The 22,397-nt window shown below is 41.1% G+C and overlaps 2 protein-coding genes across 7 annotated transcripts in view; both read left to right on the top strand.

Moving 5' to 3' along the window:
- The window catches only part of EFCAB3 (EF-hand calcium binding domain 3), a 43,509-nt gene extending 38,166 nt beyond the window's left edge, over window positions 1–5,343 (top strand). For both annotated transcript variants that reach the window (XM_059998633.1, XM_059998634.1), the window contains 2 exons: window positions 1,293–1,415; window positions 4,713–5,343. In XM_059998633.1, coding sequence (XP_059854616.1) covers window positions 1,293–1,415; window positions 4,713–5,033 — 444 coding nt within the window. In that variant the 3' untranslated portion in view covers window positions 5,034–5,343. The remainder of the gene's footprint in view (window positions 1–1,292; window positions 1,416–4,712) is intronic.
- A 4,822-nt stretch (window positions 5,344–10,165) lies between these two features.
- Window positions 10,166–20,566, top strand: METTL2A (methyltransferase 2A, tRNA N3-cytidine). Of its 5 annotated transcripts, none has more exons than XM_059996467.1 (9): window positions 10,166–10,293; window positions 10,500–10,601; window positions 12,303–12,661; window positions 13,759–13,808; window positions 14,140–14,200; window positions 15,666–15,805; window positions 17,279–17,385; window positions 18,814–18,879; window positions 19,739–20,566. In XM_059996467.1, exons 1-9 carry the CDS (start codon window positions 10,287–10,289, stop codon window positions 19,891–19,893), a joined length of 1,047 nt encoding a protein of 348 aa, XP_059852450.1. In that variant the 5' UTR covers window positions 10,166–10,286; the 3' UTR covers window positions 19,894–20,566. The 5 variants fall into 5 exon arrangements, with proteins under 5 accessions (XP_059852450.1, XP_059852452.1, XP_059852449.1 ...); XM_059996466.1 differs by having other exon boundaries at window positions 10,172–10,293; window positions 10,500–10,591; XM_059996469.1 differs by lacking the exon at window positions 10,500–10,601.
- Window positions 20,567–22,397: the final 1,831 nt, after the last annotated feature.

Below are 22,397 nucleotides of genomic sequence, written 5' to 3'. Positions count from 1 at the left end.
CTGAACACCACTGCTCAAAGAGAAGAGAAACTGAAGATGTTTGAAGATGTAGGAGAGGGGCAAGACTGGCTACATAACTTGCTAGGCCCAGTGCAAAATGAAAATGTAGGGCCCCTTGTCCAAAAATAATTAAGAATTTAAAGACAGCAACAGGGACTTCCCTTGTGGTCCAGTGTCTAAGACCACGCTCCCAATGCAGGGGGCCCAGGTTCAATCCCTGGTCAGGGAACTAGATCCCACTTGCCGCAACTAAGAGTCCGCATGCTGCAAATAAAGATCCCGCATGCCACAACTAAGACCCAGTGCAGCCAAATAAATAAATAAATATTTTTTTAAAAAAATAAAAATAAAGACAGCAACGATAAAACATTAAACCAAACTTAGGACCCTTCTAAGTATAAGGTCCTGTGTAACTGCACAGATCACACACCCATGAAGCCAGCCCCGGAAAGAGGAAAATTGAAGGGATAAGGTACAGGAGGAGACCTTGGGAATTAAGAAAAACTCTCAGATATAAGAGGGAAGGAGGGAAAAAATGGGTTAAAGGATGGAGAAATCATAAGGTGGAAAGAAGAGCTGAAAGAATTCATATTAGGGGAATTCCCTGGCGGTCCAGTAGTTAGGATGCTGCGCTTTCAACTGCCAAGGGCCTGGGTTCCACCCCTGGTCGGGGAACTAAGATCCCACAAGCCAGTGCAGCGCAGCTAAGGGAGTTTGAAGGTCTGGTTTTCCAGCAGCCGCTATGAGGACCGTAAGAGAGTTTACAGCAAATGAAGAAAAGTAATGTCAAGCAATACTGAGGGCCTGGATGACACTGGGTCATACACATTTTCAAAGAAAGCAATCTGCATATTTACATGATTTCCACCAACATTGTTCAGTAGCCCAGGAACAGTAAAAAATAACAGATGGCTGGTTCCCTGTGAGAATTTTGGGAGTAGTATATGTTGTACTTTGTGGAGGGCACATTCATTTTTAGTGCTTTGGAAGTTTGGGTGAGGATGGAGTTGACTCCTCTCTACCCTCCATATCCATCCCCAACATAAACCATCCTGTGGTCTATACTCCTCTTATGAGTAAGCTTCACTATTAAGAAAGAGAGTTTGCTAGATGCCCATTTACGCATGGCACTATACCAGGTACCCCAAAACAACTGACAAGTGCTGTAGAAATAACCTTGTAAATCATATACACACCCTTTCATAATACAATACACTTCCGTGTATTTTTGTCTTTGTTATATAATTCAACTAAAATATATTGCTAACCTTCCTTTTTAAATGTTCATAAAGGCAGCAAATACAAAGTCTATCGACCGTGCCTCAGGCTACCCAACTGACATCCTCGCCATCGACCAAATACTCAAGAAAAAGCAGAATTGGACAGTGGCTGATGCAGCTGCTATTAAACAGCATGTGAGTATTCTCTGTTGAACACCTTCAGAGAAACCACTGACAGCTATGTCTTTAAAATAAGACCAGATCATTTCTTATTTTCATCCATTGTAATGATATTTCTTGCTCTATAATCAAATGGGTTCAAGTGTTAACTGTTATAATTCATCCTGCTAATCACCTATGGAGTCATACCCAGCATCATTTCTGGGACATTCATTTGTTTCATGCTGGAAATAGCAACTAATTAAGGCAGTAAACCAACGGTCACAGTGAGTGGTGTAATCAGGGAATTGTGATGAGTGAATGCATCTTTATTATGGCAGCTAAAAGAATAATTGTAATAATAGTAGTTTAAGTATGCTTCCTAGGTGTCAGGCACTGTGCTCTATAAGTACTCTACAAGTGCTCTACAGGTACTAATTCATTTACTTATCACAACAAATCTTTGAGGTAGGCACTGTTACTCTTTGTCATTTTACACATATGCACAGAGAGGTTAAGTGACTTGCCCAAAAGCACACAGCTAGAAACTAATAGGGCCAGAATTATAAGCATGGGTAGCTTGGCTTCAGAATTCACAACTGTGGATTAACCACAACTGTGTGCCACCTGTCTACTTTTGTGCCCTGACTTCTTAGCAACTTTTGTCCTCTAGAGACAGACTGGGGTGTATTTATTTTATGCCACCTCCCTTCTGCATTTGACACTAATGATCAGGCTCTCCTAGACACTTGCTACTTCCTTAACATTTACAATACTGCATCTTTAATTCTCCTTGTAGTTCTGTGTCCTTTCCTCTCTCTTCTCTTTCCTGAAGGTTCATCTCTTAAGTCTTTTTTTTTTGAAGTATAGTTGATTTACAGTGTTTCAGGTGTACAGCAAAGTGATTCAGTTATACATACACATATAAATATATACTTTTTCAGATTCTTTTCCATTTCCCTGTGCTGTAAAGTAGGCCCTTGTTTATTTTATATATAGTAGCATGTATCTGTTAATCCCAAATTCCTAATTTATCCCTCCCCCCTTTCCTCTTTCAAACTTTGGTAACCATAGTTTGTTTTCTACATCTGTGAGTCTATTCCTATTTTGTAAATAAGTTCATTTATATCTATTTTTAGATTCCACATATAAGGGATATCATATGATATTTGTCTTTCTCTGTCTGACTTACTTCACTCAGTATGATAATCTCTAGGTCCATCCATGTTGCTGCAAATGGCATTATTTCATTCTTTTTCATGGTTGATTAGTATCCCATTGTATATATATAAACCACATCTTCTTTATCCATTCATCTGTCGATGGACATTTAGGTTCCTTAAGTCTTTGTTTTTGGCTGTGTTGGGTCTTCGTTGCTGCACGCAGGCTTTCTCTAGTTGCGGTGAGCGGGGCCTACTCTTCTTTGCAGTGCGCGGGCTTCTCATTGTGGTGGCTCCTCTTGTTGCAGAGCACGGGCTCTAGGCGTGTGGGCTTCAGAAGTTGTGGCGCACGAGCTTAGTTGCTCCACGGCATGTAGGATCTTCCTGGACCAGGGCTCGAACCTGTGTCCCCTGCATTGGCAGGCAGATTCTCAACCACTGGGCCACCAGGGATGTCCCTCCTTAAGTCCTGATGGTTCCTAGTTTTCTAGTCTCATCCTACTGCTCTTATTATTATATACATTCATTTGTTCAGTAAATATTTATCCAGTGTTAACAAAGTTCTGAGATTATGAGATACCACAGAATAAAAAACACAGTTCCTACCCTCAATGAGCTAGCAGTAAGGTGGGAGACACGGAGAAGGAAAGGAGCAGTAATAATACATTGGGATAAACGGAACTACAGGAGGTCAGTATAGCATGCCACAAGAATGCAAAGGAGTAGACTCCCAACCTCTGTCTCATCTTGGCATAAATTCACACTGGCGTAAATGGAGGTCGCTTATAGCCAAAGGGCTCCAGCCCTGAGGTGCTAGCTGCCTCAAGGGCTAGGAAACTTGAGAATACCAATAATTTGGCATCCCTATAACCCAGTCGCAACAGAACATTGGGGATCTCTGCATTAAGTAAAGGAACAGCTAGGGTGAGTATCCTTTGAGCTATCTCAATCTACCCTCCTTGTTTCAGCTGCCACCTATATACCTGATAACTCTTAGCTGTCACTAGCCTAGACTTCTTTCCAGTACTTCTTCCTCATCTCACCGATTGCCTGATGAACATCTCTACCTTGCTGTCTCACCACATATCAAACTGGACATGTCCAAAACCAAATTCATCATCTTCTATATCAAACTGGCTCATTCTTAAGGATTCCATATCTCAGTTGTTGATACTACCATCTACCCAGGCACTGAAACTAGAAGGCCAGGAGCCATCCTTAATTTATACTTTTTCTGCACTCCTCACATCCACCAATCACCAAATCTGGCTACTCTCATTCTCCCAAAGATTTTTCACATCTGTCCCCTTTATTCCATCCTGTTACTACTGTCTCAGCTGAGGTCCTCATTAGGCTTTACCTAAACAGCAACCTGCAATGATTATCCCTTCCTCAGAGCACCACCCATCCTCCACACAGCTGCTGTGAGGAATGAATCCAAAGAAGATCCAGCCTGTCACTGTCCTGCTTAGGAAATGAATGTTTCCTTCTCAGAGATGACAGGGTTTTTCAACTATATTTTTTGCTCCATACAACTGAGGGATTTATCTCACTTCTAACAGAAAAGTGTCTCACTACAGCATGATTTTCACTGATGAAAGGGCTATGCCCAACCTCACTGAGAACAAGTCTCAGGGCCTGATTACAGCAACAACACCTGGCCTGCCTCTCCTCAAATTTGACACTTTAGCAATACCAAAGTGCCTGGACTCCCCCTACCAGCTCCAGGATGCATTGCCTTTGAGCCGTTGTTTATGCTATTCCCTCTCCCCGGAACACCTTCCCATCACCACCCACTCCCTCGATTTAATCAAGTCCTTGAGGACCTACTCAGCTCAGCATCTTCTCCCTCCCTGCCCTAGGCTGGACTGAGTGCCATCCTTGGCACTCCTATTATATCCAGAGCCTATCTCCATCCCACTTTCCTCCTGTTGTAGCCTACTGTGTTTTTAAATTCTTATAAAATTTCTTAAAATCTCATTATTCCCAAGTAATACATTTTCATTGTCCATCAACTCCTAACTCACATGTCCTCAAGAGGCACTACCCAATATATAAATTCAGTGACTTTCAAGTAACCTGGGAACATAACTCTTGGGATTTCTAGAATTGTGGTCCACAAACCAAAGACATTTTAAGGTAACTACTGTAAACTTCTGCTCTCTCACTGCAGGTAAAGAGAGCTACAGATACCTATAACTTGGGAATTGCCCTTGAGCACCGGGAACAAATGCTAAACCTCTGGCGGAAGATCCGAGGGGATTTGATTGGGATAGACAGTAAAAATGAGTCCTTTTATGACACCTTTTCTACTTATACATGGTCCTGGAATGTCTGCCAAGAATTACTTTCCCCAAAGGACTTAAGGTTATATGATGCCTATGTGAATAGAAATTCCTTCCACAACTCTGCATTCTCTTCCTCTTCGGATATTAGTGAGTGTGCCACAGGAAGAAGAAGAAAATGGAAAGGCTTCAAAGGGTTTCGACAATGAAATTTCTACATTTTCTAAACAGCTCATTGCAAACTACTTTTTCATAGATATCAAAATTATTCTTGCTTTTGTCTAATACATTCTTAGCAGCTGGAAATGTTGACATCTTTGGAATTCTGACCAGTAAAAAAGTTTAAGTCATAGTATGGTTTCCCTTTCCTAATTCTTGCTAGTAGATAGATGCCTTGCGGTTATTCCCCTAGCAACCAGCTGCACTCCGCTGCCCCTACCTGGTTCAAAACTGCCTGGGCCTCAGCAGGAAGGAGAAAAGCAAAGCTGGCACTTACCTCAGCACAGGGCTGCCCTTCTGACCTCCTAACAGCCCTCTCAGCAATAAGCACCTGAGTTTATGTGACTTAAGTGGCATTAGTTTTTTTATCGTTTGTGAAAGAAGCCAGAGGCAGCAGATGACAATGACCCTTCAGTTTCAGGGAATGATTTTGCAATCCCCCAAGGAACCTTGATTAGATTTGGGTTTTCGTAAGGCTCCTTAGCCACACACTTTCCGACTGATCTCTTGGATTACCCTAAAGAATAGCTGATTTCACTCACTCTTCACTGTTAAGGTCAATGAGTGAGTAACAGTTTTGTAGTAGTTGTGATTAAAGATGGATTTTGGTTGGAAAGAATATTCTTTTCAAGTTTTATCACTCAAAAAAAAGATTCCAGACCAGACTTCTGGCCTTTGCTAAACAAAAGTAGTGTTATTTTTGATCAGTGCTATGTATGCCTGGAGAAAAATTCCCAGAATGAAGGATAGCTAGATAGGAATTCTATAAGCAAGAAAACCAGCCGCCCACTCCTAGGTATTTACCAAAAAAAAATTTTTTTAAGGTGATCTCATCCATTATGCTTGTTGTTGTTCTTTAATGCATTTAATAAAGGAGCACATGTATAACTGTATTACAAGTTTGAGGGGTTGCAATTTTTTATTGTGGAAAAATATAAGTAATATAAAATTTATTATTTTATATTTAAGTGTATATCATCCATTACTTTTTTTTCCTTTTAGAAAAAGGAAAATACATGTTCCATATTGAGGGAGACAGTGGCTTATAATGTAAAATTATAACATGCCAGGAAGAAACAATGAAGATAGTGAAGGATCCCAAAACTATTTAATGAAATAACCTTGAAGTAATTTTGTGTTACCTTGAATATTCAAAACTGTCTAAGTATATTTGCCAGTCTTTATAATGTTATGTTTGGGACAAAAATAGATAACATTATAGATAAGTGATTACATTTTCTAAATAAAAGACAAAATTTATGGTTTGACAAGAGATTTTTTTTTTTTTTGGTATGGCTGTGAGTATAACAGGCAACCTAAGAGATTTAACTTGGATGCCAAAATATTAGAATTCCTGGAATATTTCCTTGGATCAATGTGATAACAGGACAGAATATTTTTAAGTACATCTGTCTTGGAAAATTTTAAATGTGCAGTAATATATTCTATTAAATTATCACACTGTTGATGACAGCATAAATTGATGGAATACAGTATAGCAACAGGTACTCAGCCATTCATTCACCAATTATTTCCTGAGTTGCAAACTGTGTGGTGGACCCTGTTCTCAGGCCTGGATATCTAACAGTGAGCAAACAGATAAAATGCTCTGACCTCCCAGAGCTTAATAACGGAGCTAATTATAACCATTCATTCAGCACTTCCACTTCTAGAAATTAATACTAAAGAAATAATCATGAGTGTGGGAGGGAGGGAGACGCAAGAGGGAAGACATACGGGGACATATGTATATGTATAACTGATTCACTTTGTTATAAAGCAGAAACTAACACACCATTGTAAAGCAATTATACTCCAATAAAGATGTTTAAAAAAAAAGAATTATGAATGTACAAAATGATTTAGTTATAAGGATTTTTCTCATGGTGAATTTTTAATAGTAAGAAACTTAAAGTAGCCTAATTGTCCAATATATTATGATACAGCTATACAAAACAATACAAGGGTCATTAAAATTATGTCGTAAAAGCATATTTCAGGGCTTCCCTGGTGGCACAGGGGTTAAAAATCTCCCTGCCAATGCAGGGGACACAGGTTCGAGCCCTGGTCCAGGAAGATCCCACATGCCGCGGAGCAACTAAGCCCATGCGCCACAACTACTGAGCCCACGTGCTGCAACTACTGAAGCCCGCGCTCCTAGAGCCCGTGTTCCGCAACAAGACAATGCGATGAGAAGCCCTCACACCTCAATGAAGATTAGACCCTGCTCACCACAACTAGAGAAAGCCCATACGCAGCAACGAAGACCCAATGCAGCCAAAAATTTAAAATAATTAAATAATTTTTTTCAAAAAAATATTTCAAACAAAAGAATAACATTCACAATTACAAGGCAGACTACAACTGCTAAAAGGCATGAGAGAACGTTATGGGATTGTTCTAAAACTTAACTATGATGGTGGTTGCACAAATACAGATTTTTATGAAAACTCATCAAATTTTCCATTTTAAATGGATGAATTTAACTGTATGTAAATTATACTTCAATGAAACTGTAAAAAAAGAAGGGCACAAAGCAGTTTGTTTTGAAATTGTTTAACTTAAAAATTATTTCTATAAATAAATTAGAAAAAAAACACTGGAAGGATATAAACCAAAGTGTCTAATGGATTAAATTAAAGGTAGGATGGGATATTTTCTTTTTTTTGTCTTATCTATATCTTCTAAATGTTCTACAATAAACATATATGTATTTTGCAATAAGGAAAAAGCCACAAAAGCTGCTTTAAAATTAACGTTGTTAAACCAGCTTATTCAATATCTAGGGCTGCTACGAAGGCTGTCCAGGTTCTATGAAACTGTTAAGGAGAGCAAATCAGGACACTAGGATACCTTCACCAGTCCTTCAGTTCTAGAGCACATGCTTACACAGCCCAGAACTTCCACTGACTGGAATTGAATGAAAGCCTGAAACAATTAACTACCCCTGTCTAGGGTTAAACACTCAAAGCAATAATCCAGCCTGAGAGTTCTTAACCTTTCCATGCTTTGAACCCATGCCACCCACTGAGCTGGAAGAGTTCTCAACACTCACCAGCAGAGGGACCCTTAGCTCCTCTGAAAGGGTAGTGCTTGCTGACACTACAGTCCAGTTGATACCACGGAGGACTCACAGATACATGTCTTCCAAATTCCTTCCGAAATATTATTTTAGGTGCTTCAAAAGATGGAAAAAGGGACTTCGTTGGTGGCGCAGTGAATAAGACTCCACGCTCCCAATGCAGGAGTCCCTGTTTGATCCCTGGTCAGGGAACTAGGTACCACATGCATGCCGAAACTAAGAGCTCACATGCCACAACTAAGACCCGGTGCGACTAAATAAATAAATATTAAAAAAAAAAAAAAAGATGGAGAAAAATGAGTTGTACAGGTCAACCAAAGATAATTGTATAAAAGTTAAGTTTAGGATACTCTATCACATTTTATTAAAAGGCCCAAGTTGCTTGACATTTTAATTTTTTTTTTTCTTTTTCCCTCCTTGCAGTACACAGGCCTCTCACTGTTGTGGCCTCTCCTGTTGCGGAGCACAGGCTCCGGACGCGCAGGCTCAGCGGCCATGGCTCACGGGCCCAGCCGCTCCGTGGCATGTGGGATCTTCCCGAACCGGGGCATGAACCCGTGTCCACTGCATCGGCAGGCGGACTCTCAACCACTGCGCCACCAAGGAAGACCTGCTTGACATTTTTAATGGCTCTAATTATTGAAACTAATATAGCAAGCAACTTCAAGTGAAGACAGAGTGAGCTATCTGCAAGAAGATACGCAGTGGGACTGTTGATTGGGACCGTTGATTGGGACCACAAACAGCTTTTGGTGTGGGGAGGAAAAAAAAGCCTGTAGATGAAGGAACAAGATGCCAAAAATAAATATAAACCAACCACCTTATCTGCAAACAGCAGGCCTTGAGAAAAGATAAAAATCCTTGTACTTGTTTTTTGGAAAGGAGCTTTTGTTCAAAATGCTTCAAAAGACCTTGAGAATGGCAAAAGTATTTTGTCTTCAAATAAAGTAGTACAAGTTCTTTACTATCTTATCTTTTTGATTCACTCCTGTATTTTTCTTTGTGATTACAGAGGGTTTAGAGCTTGTTCCCATTTCTTTGGTGGGAAAGGTATAGAATCTTTCATTGCTCCCCTTGGTTTTGCCTATGGAAAGACTAAGCAGTGGAGTTAAACTATCACTGGTTACCAGTATGCTAAACCTAGTACTACATTACTTAAATAACTAACTCTTCCCTTCTCTTCTTACAAATGGTAGTCATCACTCTTCTACTGGAAGTCTTCTTAATTAACCTTACCTTATGTTGACAGCACACTTTCTTCTTTTGGGAATCAGTTTGTAGTAATTATCAAAATAGAAATGTAAGGCTGAAAATGCATTAATAGAACTACATACGTGTATTACAATTCTGATTGTGCAAATAAGCTCTCATACAGATAATCCAAAAAGGTAGTTATATTTTTAAACTTGTCCTTGGATATTCGATTTCATTTGACGAATAAACCTCGTGTTCTCAGAATTCATTTCCTATCCTCCCCCAGAAAATATATATATATAGTCCCACACTATTATATATATACTTTTTAAATATACATGTATACACATTTTTTTTTCCTTTTTCACACTGTGAGAATCTGACTATAGAAGCTGGAAAACTGCCCTGTTTCGTCACCCTGCTTGCTACCTTCCTCAATTATCTTGGTCATTAGCTCTACGGTGGAACTAGGTACCCTTAATTCTTAAAGTGATTCTAGATTTTTCCAGCCTTACAACTTAAGGGAAACTAGGGAACCTGTTAGAGGATCCCAGCATTAGAAAGGAGGCTCAAGTAGAACGTCTCCCACTTTTTCGCCGGCCTCTTCAGGGACAAACGACTCTGGGGCAACACCCCACCACCTCTCCTTCCCCAAGGAGCCCCGCGCGACCCGACGGACCCCGAGCGCCGCCTGGACGCCCAACTCCAAGGCCGCCCCGCCCCCAGGGCCGCCCCGCCCCGCCCCTCCTCGCCTCGCCCCGCCTCCGTCTTTTCCCGCCCAGACCGCTCGCCTTCCGGAAGGGGGCGTGACCTCGCAGGAAGTGCTCGCGTTAGGGAGAGGTAGGGATTTCCGGCTCCGGTGTCATGGACGCTTCCTACACTGAAGGCGAACACACCGCGGTCTGCGGGAAGAGGCAGCAGTTTGGGAGCCGGTTTCTGAGCGACCCGGCGCGCGTCTTCCACCACAATGCCTGGTAACCGCCCTGCCCCTCGCCCGGCCTGCGGTTCGCCCTCTGTCCCGGCGCCGTGGAGCGCTCCGAGAAACCCTTGACCGCCGGCCAGAGTCCCGCTGCCCTGCTCGAGGCGCTCTCCTCCCACGGGAGAGGCGCTCCGGGGCCATGGACTCACCTACCCGCAGCGGGAACCTGAGGCCCCTAAGCTACCCGTTTAATTTTCTCAGGGACAGTGTGGAGTGGTCAGAAGAGCAGGCCGCGGCGGCGGAGAGGAAAGTCCAGGAGAACAGTACCCAGCGGGTGTGCCAGGAGAAACAAGGTGCGCCCAGGTGGGCCCACAGTGGCATAGACAGCCAGCGTACTGCTGGACGTGTTCTCCCGGAGAGGCCAGAGAACCGAGGCCGCCGGGTCTTTGTTAGTGGACTGATACAGAATTCGGAGGTAGAATGGGAGTGGAGGGGATGGGCAAGGATGGGAAAGGACTGCGCCTTAAAATCTTGTTAGGGCGTAGAGCGTGTTTTGGTTTGGTTTTTTGTTTGGAAGAAGATAACCATCTTGATAGTATTTTCTAGTGATTTAAGTCTTTAATTATGTTGACTAGATCTTTGTTAATATGGCTGGCGTGTGGCAACCGTGTGGTCACATGATTGTCTTAGAGGGTGTATCGATACTTTCTCCATCATTACACTTCGCCTGAGGAAATGTTGCCATTAAAGCTAGATTCAAGTGGTCAGATTCTAAATATTGTTGGGGGGATGGCTAATGAGTAGTGAATTATGTGCCTTTTCTTTGTGTGATGGCTATGAGGATTTAGGGCTTCTGCCAAGGAAAGATGGATGAAGCAGAGTGGAAATAAGTCTGGTCAAAGAAAAAGAGGCCCCTTCTGCAGAGGTGGATGATTTCACTGCAACGTATCCCTAGATACTAAAAAACTAGGACTGGTTGGGCCTGTGTCCTAAGTGACAATTGAAGGTAGCGCTAGGAATGGGAGAGTAGTACCCACTGAAAGAGTTCTGAACAACAATTAGAAGATTCCGGTTACAAAATATTCACCCTACATAGTTTGACAAAGACTAGATCAAAGCAAGTTAAGGTTGAAAGGGATTTTGAAAATCATATAGTCCAATATCCTCTTTTTACAATTAAAGAATCTTGGACCTCAGGACATTAAGTGCCTTGCCCAGAGGTAAGCAGTTAGTAGTGGTGGAATTGAAATCCAGTTTCTCGGGTTTTTATTCTCCTACTACACTAGTCAAGGCCCTGTATTGGCAAAGAGCAGAAAACTGAAATCTAGTTATAAACCAGTGTTATCTCAAAAAAATAATAAATTAGTAAAAAGGAAAAACTGAAATCTAGGTCTGCTTACGTTAAACAGCAGCTTTCTTTTAAATAGTCCATACCTTAGTCTCTCCTGTACTCTATCATCAAATCTTTTCTCATCTGAAGACATTTTCCCCTCTTGTCAGCATTTTCTATTTCCATTTTTAGTCTCTATTAGTAGTAGAGAATTTATTTCTGGGCTCCACACTCTAAAGAATCACTGACAGAGGAACATAATGTAAAGAGCTACCTGTATCATAACCATTGATTTCACATGGGGAGTAACTGAAGAACCTGGGACGTTTAGCTTGTAAAAGAGGATTTAGAAGGGGAAATAATTGTCCTCAAATACAAAAGAGTTGTTCTCTTTGGCCCTGAGAAATAGTAGGACCTTTTGATCAGAAATGATTAGACAGATTTTTTGCTTAATATTAGGATTTTCTAGTAGTTAAGAGCCATCCAAAGATGTGAGGGGAAATTTGATAGGTAGTAAGTTCTCTGGCAGAAGTTGAACTCCCTGGAAGGACAAGATACACAGCAAATTCAAGTGTGATAGGTGGTAGGACTAAATGACCACCAGCTCTGAGACTGTGGCTCTACTTGAGTATAACTTTTAGTACAAATTTTGGTGAAGCAGGATGGTGATTTACACTATATACAGATAAAATATTGAGAGATGGTTCTTAAAATTCTTTCTTAACTATTTACAGTTGATTATGAGATCAATGCCAACAAATACTGGAATGACTTCTACAAAATCCACGAAAATGGGTTTTTCAAGGATAGACATTGGCTTTTTACTGAATTCCCAGAGCTAGCACCTAGCCAAAACCAAAATCACTTGAAGGCTTTGCTCTCAGAGAACAAGGGGAGTGAAGTACCTGCGTGTAGAAGCAGTGAGGATGGATCTGGTTTAATAATAGAAGCACAGCACAGTTGTTCTTCAGTCAGCCTTGGACGTAAAACACAGCCACCTCCTGTGGAAGAGAATGTAACTCAGAAACTCCGTCACCTGGAAATCTGTGCTGATGAGTTTCCTGGATCCTCAGCCACCTACCGAATACTGGAGGTAACCTCCCTTTATCGTCCTGGTAGTGGGGTTAATGAGGCTGTCTTACTATGCACATAGGGTGGCAGTAGAGAGGCTGACCACCAAAGTAACTTCTGACTGATGAACCTGACTAGACTGGACCCTTATGTTGGCCTGGAAACACCTCCAGGTGTTTGAACTAATGAAATGCCCTAGATGCAGACCAGATACCTGGTGGTCATGGCAAACAAAGACAGATCACCTGCTATTGGGAGCATTATATTGCATCCAGAAGTTGTAGCATCCTGCTGTACCTGCCATCTAGTAAAGAGTCCCAGGTCAGAAGACAACTTTTGTTACTTCTAAGATAGTTATAAGATGGAGAGGTTAGTTGCGGTGGTACCTACTCTCAATTGTGAGAGAATTCTTGTTTTCTCAGTTTGGATGTGTGGCAGAGGCTAGGCTAGACCTGAAAAAATGTCTAGGGTGGGCACTGTAACAAATGTTCACAGAAGTGACAACACACTCCACCAGAAGCTGACTAGTTTTGGGACTGAGTCCTCTGGCATGACTTTGTGCTAGTCCCTTACCCAGCAGAATGGGACTTCTGCCTCTCCCTGCCTCATAGTTGTTACGGGGGTTAATTGAAGTAAGGTATGTAAAATGACTGAGAATAGTGTCTGGCACGCAGTAAGCCTTTAGTAAATTGTGCTGTTTTTATAATTACCACACCCAGCGCTGAATTTAGGACAGTGTTGCCGTGGTCCTCCTTTCATGAATTTTTCAACCCAGTCTGCTAGAAACATTTTTCCAATAATGATATAGTGGATATCAGTAAGAAAATGTTTTGTTTACAGGACCATTTGCCAAAACTCAGAAAGTAAAAGCAGCCCATGCCCTTTTTTCCAGACCATCTCCCTCCCGCTAGTGAAAGCCCGTGCTCTCATCTTTTATGGCTATCTCTTTAAGGGTTCCCGAGGTCAAGGGCAGGGAATGTCATGGGTACTATTTAGCTCTGGTCACTACACCTTCCCTAATACAATTAGACAAGATTATCCATTGTTGATTATTTATCTAGCTTTAGGGAATTAATTCTTTGGAAAGTTCTGTGATTAATAGTTCATTTCTGTCTACAGGTTGGTTGTGGTGTGGGAAACACAGTCTTTCCAATTTTACAAACTAACAAGTAAGTTTGTTGTAAAGTTTACATGACAGCAAAGAAGAGAAAAGTGAGGGGTTGTTGTTTCTTAGAACTCTTACTGCATCCAAGTGGTAATAGTGGTTATTGGGAATTGTGGGTTATAGGAGATTAGATATCTACATTATCCATTTATGGATTGTTTTGACTTAATTTTATTTATGAGTTATCTTTGTCATCAGGGAAATTAGTGGGTGTTAAACCTGTTGCATTGTTAATATATGGTACCTTCATATTTTAACTCTGCTACATGGGAAAGAGAATAGACATAGTACAGTTTGTAATCTAATTGTTCTGCTGTTTTTTCTGCCCATTTCAGTGACCCAAGACTCTTTGTTTACTGTTGTGATTTTTCTTCCACAGCTGTAGAACTGGTCCAGGTAAGTGCAGTGCTCCTGTCCCTAATTTTCACTGACTTAAAGGGGAAAGGGTCTGCTAAAAATCAAGGTCTCTAGCTATTTTCTTATTGTAGTGTGGTCTGAAAGTAAAAGATGTACTGAAACAGCATGGAGTAGAGGAAAGGGCCAAATGTGAATACAGAATATGTTGCTTGCCTGCTGTGAAACTTTGGGCGGGTCTCTTGACCTACCCAAACTCATGTTTTAAGGATTAAAATGAGATGATTATTTCATTCAGGATTCTTTGAGTTACAAGTTACAGAAACTTCTAGACAAACTCAGCTAAAGGGATTGTCATAGAACTCAAGGGCGTAAAGTGTAGCCAGGACTAAAACTCAGCCCTGAAAAGGTGTCAGATACCAAAGGCAAACTGGCTGGCTGGTGAGATGTTGCCGCCCCCTCCTATCACAATACCTCCCTCAAGTTCACAGTGTCTTATCTCTCATTGCCCATTTGCCTTTTGTTTTGTTTTTTCTTTGCAGACCACCTTTCTCTAATAAGTTTTTCCTGGTTTTGCACGTGGCCTTGGCCTCAGCATACTTGCCCCTCCCAGTCCCTTACAAGTCTCCCCTCTTCACGTGTTCCCAAAACCTCCTCTCAATGACAGTGTCTTGATTCCAAAGTCCCCAGAAAGTCTGATTGACTCAACCCAGCTGACAGTCTACTTGCCCTGTTTCAATTAGCTGTGGCCAATGAGGAACAAAGTCACATTTTTGGAGAAGAGAGATGTGGATAGGGAAGTTACCCTAAAAATGTGCGTGTTACAATAATGTATGATGCTCCTAGCATAGGAGCTCAGGAATTGGTAATAATTCTGGATTTTTTTTTTTTTTTTTTTCTTCACTGCTTGGCTTGCAGGATCTAAGTTCCCTGACCAGGGATCGAACCCAGGCCCCTAACAGTGAAAGCATTCCCTAACTGGACCGCCAGGGAATTCCCACTTCTGGAACTATTCTTGCAAACCTATACCAGACGAATATTGAGGCTTATCCTTAGTTAATTTAACGATAATAAATTGTAGGTTAAATCTTCCACATCTAGAGAGAGAGATTTTCCTGGAGAATTCTATGATCTGTGTAATACGCTGTAGTAGGAGTTTAAATCATGCTTTTTCAGTACGTTTTGTTTTCCTCCTTATGAGGTTTCTTTTTGCCCTTTTGGTCACTTACCTTCCTGGTCATTTTCCAGTCCTCAGATCTGACTCCGCATCAGAATAAAGACTAAAATTAGAGGAGTTGGGAACATTCCATTTTAAGCATACCAGTTAGATTCCACAGGGTCCTAGAGTTGTTCCTGATTCTTACCCTAAGAGTAAGAATGTTTGCCATAATGGCAAGAACTATCTCCTCAGTGGGAAGAGGCGGTGATTACGTTTAAAGCAAGATAGCTTTTCTTGAGTCTATGTGAACATTTTCTAGCCTGTGTCCTCTCTTCCATCTGTCTGCAGACAAATTCAGCATATGATCCTTCTCGGTGTTTTGCCTTTGTTCACGACCTGTGTGATGAAGATAAGAGTTACCCAGTGCCCGGGGATAGTCTTGATGTCATCATCCTCATATTTGTTCTCTCAGCAATCATTCCAGAGAAGTAAGTTTTAGATCCCTTAGCCAGTAGCATAGCAAAAACAAAGCTTTGGTCAGGGACCTGGATGTCAGAGGTGGAACCTAAATAAGAAGGATTTTATTAATGTTCTGATAGGCAGGAAGAAGCTCCTCCATCCTAGGAGCAGTAGGAGCTTCTCAACTATTTTTCTAAATTTGTCTTGGAGTCCAACTTCTGGTTTAGCATCTAAACCTCTGCTTGTTGACTGCAGTGCTCGGTTCTTCCCATGATTATGGTTTAACATCCCCAGAGAGTGAGGGGGCTGTCTTAGTGGGTATGTGGAAATTTCCTATTGACCATCACATAGCATGATGTCTTAGAACTGTGGATGCCACAGCTATTAGAGAACATCCCATTATTGGCCTTTTAAATGCTTTCAATAGAACAAGCTTATTAACAGCACAAAATTTACAGTGAAGTTTAACTCAGGTGTTCTCTGTTTAAGTTCTTCAGAAAACTATAGTACAGGAGAATTCCGTAAAATCACGATTAGATAAAAGGAAAGTCGGTTGGTTTACCCTAAAAGATACCATTGAAGTCTCCTAGACAGGCAGCCAGTTGTCCCGACGAAGGTGAAATACTGTCTCAAGGAGGCAGTAGCATTCGGGGCAGTTGCGGGGGGTGGGGCGTGACTGACTTTCTCTAGCCCACATTTCCTCTAGGATAGCATTGTGTCATCTGACCTGACAGGGATATTGTGAGTGAGAAATAAAGGCAGGTGGAGGGCAGCCCAAACGGCCTGGCATGGTTTTAAACATTAATTGCAGAAGCTTACATGCTGTACACTTTTAAAAACTGATATGGACTGAAACAAAACATTAAAATTAAAAATTCATTATTCAGTATTTAAATAGACTTTCAAATGGTTTTTTTAAGTTTTAAGCATTTATACTTTTGCAGTGGTTAAAGCTGAAACCTGCACTGAGACTCTGTATATGGAAAGTGCAGTCAGAAGTGTAAAGCAGTCTGCCCAGAGTACTCATTTGCATACAGACTGTATCACCATGTAAATTGTAAGTTCTAGGTTCAGTCTTCATTTAACAGATGGAAGGATGCAGGCTGCATTCAAAGAGCTTGGGCCTAGTGGGGCAGGCAGATGGGTCAATTAGCAATCTCCATACTGGGTGGTCAGGGGTCCTCTCAGATCCATGGGAGCCTGGTGTAGGATTGGCTTCCCCATGAGGAGTGGGAAGTGAATCAGGCAGAGAGCATATAACTTCCCCCACGGTGGACCTCTGCTGAAGAAGCAGGCCTCTTCAGACCTCTTCATACTGAAGGCAGTGGATCGGAGGCACAGTTGTGAGCAGGCAGCAGAAGGCACAGCAGAGGTTTGGGCATGTGCTCAGGTTATAACTGAAACAAGAGTGGAGGAGATTTCAGGGCTTTTCGGGATATGCTACAGGGGAGAGGAACCCTATCCTTAAAGAGATCTGATCTTCGTTCCCTGCTGCCCCACAGGATGCAGAACGCTATCAACAGGCTAAGCAGGCTTCTGAAGCCTGGAGGGATGATGCTTCTGCGAGATTATGGCCGCTATGACATGGCTCAGCTTCGGTTTAAAAAAGGTATTTTCCCACTATAATCAAAACAACGGTTTTGCCATAAGAATAGTCATACAAATTAGTGGAATAAAATAGAGACTCTCAAATTATATACTCCATACATAAAGCCATTTAATACATGATAAGGGTGGTATGTTTTTGAAGACTTGTATAATCTAGGCGTTAGGGAGGTCTTTTTTAGAAAAAGGCATTTGATTACATAAATAGTTTTTAAGTGTGGTATGGCAAAAGATGCCATTAAAGTTAAAAGACAAAATGACAGATTGAGGACAAATATTTTCAGTTAAAGGAACAGATAAAGACAATGTCAGTGCTCTTCAAGCAGGGCTGTTGGCAAATTGATAAGGGAAAAGATCAGTGACCCACCAAAAAACAGACAAGAAGTGTTTTAGAGTTGATTTACTAAAGAGCAGATCCAAATGGCTGAAACCAAAATTTCAAGAAAATAAAAATAACAATGAGATACCTATTGCTGGCTGATTCAGAGAAAGAGATACACTCTTCCATTATTGGTAGAAATAGAAATGGTTACAGCCTTTCTTTAAGCATCCTAGTGTTATCTATCCAATCCAACAGTCCTTTTGGGATTTATTCAAGAACCAGCAAATAATATGTGTATGATAAGCAAAATCTTGGAAACAAAGTGACTGCCTCTGGATAGGGGAATGTTGTGCATATCACATGAGATAGACCCCATACCACTGGTCTTGGGGGGGTTTCCATGCTATATTACCAAGTGAGAAAAGCAATGTGCACATGGGTATTTTAAACTTAATCCCATGTATAACAGTAACTGGGGAAAAATAAGATTATTTGGACATTCAAAAGGTATAGAAGGATTGATTACATATCAGGTTGTTAAATTGACAAGGTCAGGGGGCTTAGCAGCAGGAGGGGAAGTGTGTGTCTTTGATAAAAACAGTATATATGTGATCATATTTATGAATGTGCATGTGGATACGTAGAGAGACATGCAAAAGGACAGTCACTAAAACAGGAATAGTGGCTGTCTCAGATTTCCTTAAACTTAGCTATATTCCTTGAGGTTTTTTTAAATGTGTTTTTAGAGGGGCAGAAGGCTGTTTAGAAAGTTGTTTCTGTTTTTAAACAAAGTGTATGCGCTATTTATTTAATCGGGGAGGGAGGGAAAAACAAGCTATTTTCATCATGAAACGGAACTGTAGAACAGGGGGCTGAGAATTGCATGTGTTAGCTAACACTGAAGTTTGATTATTCCCCTTGGGCTGCTCTTCTCCAAAGCACCATTCCTTTGTAGGAGAGAAATTGCAGATTCCTGCAAAGTACCAGTGTAACCAAGAAAAGGATCCGTTCTTGGCCCAAGAAATTGATATCTTGATGCACATTTGATTGGCAATGAAATTCAAAGAAGTGCTTTAAAGTTTCTCTGGTCTTTACCACACCACTCTGCAGGTCAGTGTCTGTCTGAAAATTTCTATGTGAGAGGCGATGGCACCAGAGTGTACTTCTTCACACAAGGTATGAAAGCACTCGTCTTTATGCTGACAGCCCCCACAGGGCCAGATTACATGTTCCTCCGTGTGCTTTCAGAAGTGAAATCATCTGGCCCCTTCTATCTTTCGCAGCCTCTTCTCTGCCCTTCCCCACCTCTCAGCCTACCTTCAGCCACCTTGAACCACTCACTGCTCCAAGTAGGCTCAGCTTGTCGGATCCTTCTGTCCCTCCTTTGCTCTTCTACTGGCTGCTCTTCCTCTCTATCACTTTGTCCAAAACAGGAACCTGCCCATTTTGCAAGACTCCACTGTAGCTGTTTCAGGCTCTAAGCTGGGTTGTACCTTAGGTGCACCTGAGTTACGGTGAACTCATGGCCCCCTGGGTTCTAGGTATAACTCAGAACTGCTCTCCTCTGCTGCTTGTCCTGCTGCCGGTTTCCTCCTCCTCCAGTGCCTTATGAATACTTCATTCCTGGGCCGTTTGTCAGGTCACATACTTTTTTGAACTTTTAGTTAGTGATGGAACCTCTCTCCTAAAAAAAAAAAAAAAAAATGGCCTTGACATGCCATATATGTCAATTTTTGCATATAATTGTAAAGTGTACGTAGAACCCTAGAAAATTCTTTCTCATCAGCTAACTTTTAGAGAGGTTCTCCCTGTGGGTTCCAGGCTGCCATTCACTCATGGTTTGCCTTCCCCTACCTAAATGTGGACTTCCTGCTACCAAGCCACTACTGCGTGTGTAACTAAACAATACTGCTCAAGCCATTTAAAATCTATAAATAAGGACAGCAATCTCACAGAGTGCCATTTAACATGGGAAGTGGTAGGCACAGTGCTTTTTCTTCAGGGGAAAATATATAAACATCTCTTTCCAAACTAGATGAACTGGACGCACTTTTCACTACTGCTGGACTGGAAAAGGTTCAGAACCTGGTGGATCGCCGGTTGCAAGTGAATCGAGGGAAACAACTGACAATGTACCGAGTTTGGATTCAGTGCAAATATCGTAAGCCTCTTCTGTCCAGCACCAGCTGAGAGGCACCTGCTCCTGACAGGCGAGGTCATTGGGGTTTTTTAAAAAGAACGCCCACAAATGGTGTCTTGTAGATATTAAACCATTCAAGGATTCCAACAGATTTGAACCTAGGAAGAATTATTTTATATCAAAATTCTAACCATTTTTTATAAAGCAGAAACACACCATTGTAAAGCAATTATACGCCAATAAAGATGTTTTTAAAAAAACACAACAACAACAAAAAAAGATTCTAACCATTTTTGCTTCATATTTGTGAAGCCCTGTGGTATATACTTTTCTCATTTTTTTTTCTTACTTGGAGATCTCAAAGAATCTTTCTTGCCATTTTGTAACTTAATAGTTGAAATGTTATTCATGGGAATCAAAGAATTTATTTCCATGTGTAAGTATTATATATGATGAAGTGAATAACTAAGTTGCATTAAATTAGTTGGGGATTCAAATGCCTAGACTAAGAAATTGATACAAAGATGACTAAAGGCCTCATTCATTGGTCATCAGAGATACAAATTAGGAAGAATCACCTGTCTTTGGATATTGTCCTGACTCAAAAAAAGAGCATCAAAATACGGTGTCTTTGTTAAGTATTTGGTCATGGTCTCTGCTTGACCTCCATGGAATTTTAAGTACTGTTTCCCCATCTAAGTAACCTGCATCTAAAAAAATTAAAAGGATCTTCACTTTTAGCAAATTGTCTTTCTGTGTGTGCCCTTAAATGTTTGACTGAGAGACATTTTAGCCATTTCATTTCTGAATGTGAGCCTTTCATCCCTGTTAACTTTTTTAATGTGATCGCCCCCGTTGATGGTCCACAAACTATATGATGTGTTCTTCATTTTATTGAATTAAGAATTTTCAATTCTTCATTCCTACATTTTGGGTTTTTAACTCAAACTTTAATATTCTCATAATTGTTTATTTTATTTATAAAAATATAAGTCATAAGCATTTATTTTAATAATTCCAAACTTACAGAGAAGTACAGTACCAGAAATACTGTGAGAATAGTCAACTTTTTTCTGAATTGTTTTTTCTTTTTTTTTTTGGCCACACTACATGACATGTGGGATCTTACTTCCCTGATCAGGAATTAAACTGGTGAACCCTGCAGTGGAAGCACGGAGTCTCAACCACTGGACCTCCAGGGAGGTCCCTTGAACCATTTTTTTTTTAAAGATTGAATTTTAGTTATTTTTGGCTGTGTTGGGTCTTCGTTGCTGCGTGCGGGCTTTCTCTAGTTGCAGCGAGCGGGGGCTACTCTTCATTGCGGTGCGCGGGCTTCTCACTGTGGTGGCTGCTCTTGTTGCGGAGCACGGGCTCTAGGAGCATGGGCTTCAGTAGTTGCAGTACCCAGGCTCAGCAGTTGTGGTTCACGGTCTCTAGAGCATAGGCTCAGTTGCTTTGCGGCATGTGGGATCTTTCCAGACCAGGGCTGGAACCCGTGTCCCCTGCATTGGCAGGTGGATTCTTAACCACTGTGCCACCAGGGAAGTCCCCTTGAATCATTTTTAAGAGTAAGTTGCAAGGTGATATCCCAACACTGCTGCATATTTTATACTGTGTAATTCGTGTAACTGAAGATGTTCTCCTATATCACTGAATATATCCATCAGAAGTGGATAATTAACATGGAAGTAGAAATTAACATGGAAATCCTACTATCCACAGGTAACCAAGTTTTCCCAATGGTCCCAATAATATCCTTTATCATCAAAAAAAAAAGGCCTTCTGTTACATATAGTAGTCATTTCTCAGTCTCTCAGTCTGGAACAATCCTTGAGGTTTGTTTTCATGATCTTGACATTTGAAGATTACAGGCTATTTTGCAGACTGCCCTCAAATTTGAGGGTTTGTTAATGCCTCATGATTTGGTTCAAGTACATATTTTGGGCAGGAATATCAGAAGTGATGCTATTGTGGTCCATGATTTTGATGAACCCTGGTGGTGGTGGTGTTAACTTTGATCACTTAATTGGGGTGGTGCCTGCTGGGTTTCTCCACTGAAAAGTTCCTAATAACTATTTTGTAGGGTAGTGCTTTGAGACTAAATATCCCATTCCTCGTTAAACTCTACCCCTTAGTTTAAGCATCTATTGCTGTTTCTTGGCTGAATTACTACTATGATGGCAGCCAAGTAATGTTTTTGAATCCCACATTCCTCCTATACTTATTGGTTGGCATTCTACCATAAGGAAGGCTTCCTTTTCTCTATTCATTTGCTTATGGACTCATGGGTTTGTTTTACTCAATGATTATTATATATTACTATCATTTTGATATTTTATGATATTGATGCTCATGTTGTCCCACATTTGGCCAGTGGGAGCCCCTTCAAATGCTTCTGTGACCTTTTGATATGTGCAGGAAGCAGGAAGACTCTGCTTTTTTTTTTTAAATTTTTATTCATTTATTTAATTTTTGGCTGCATTGGGTCTTTGTTGCTACGTGGGGGCTACTCATCGTGGTGGTTTCTCTTTGTTGCAGAGCATGGGCTCTAGGT

This window comes from Delphinus delphis, chromosome 19 (genome assembly GCF_949987515.2).
Source record: "Delphinus delphis chromosome 19, mDelDel1.2, whole genome shotgun sequence".
Lineage (NCBI taxonomy): Eukaryota > Metazoa > Chordata > Mammalia > Artiodactyla > Delphinidae > Delphinus > Delphinus delphis.
This window is presented reverse-complemented; position numbering and strand designations above follow the sequence as displayed.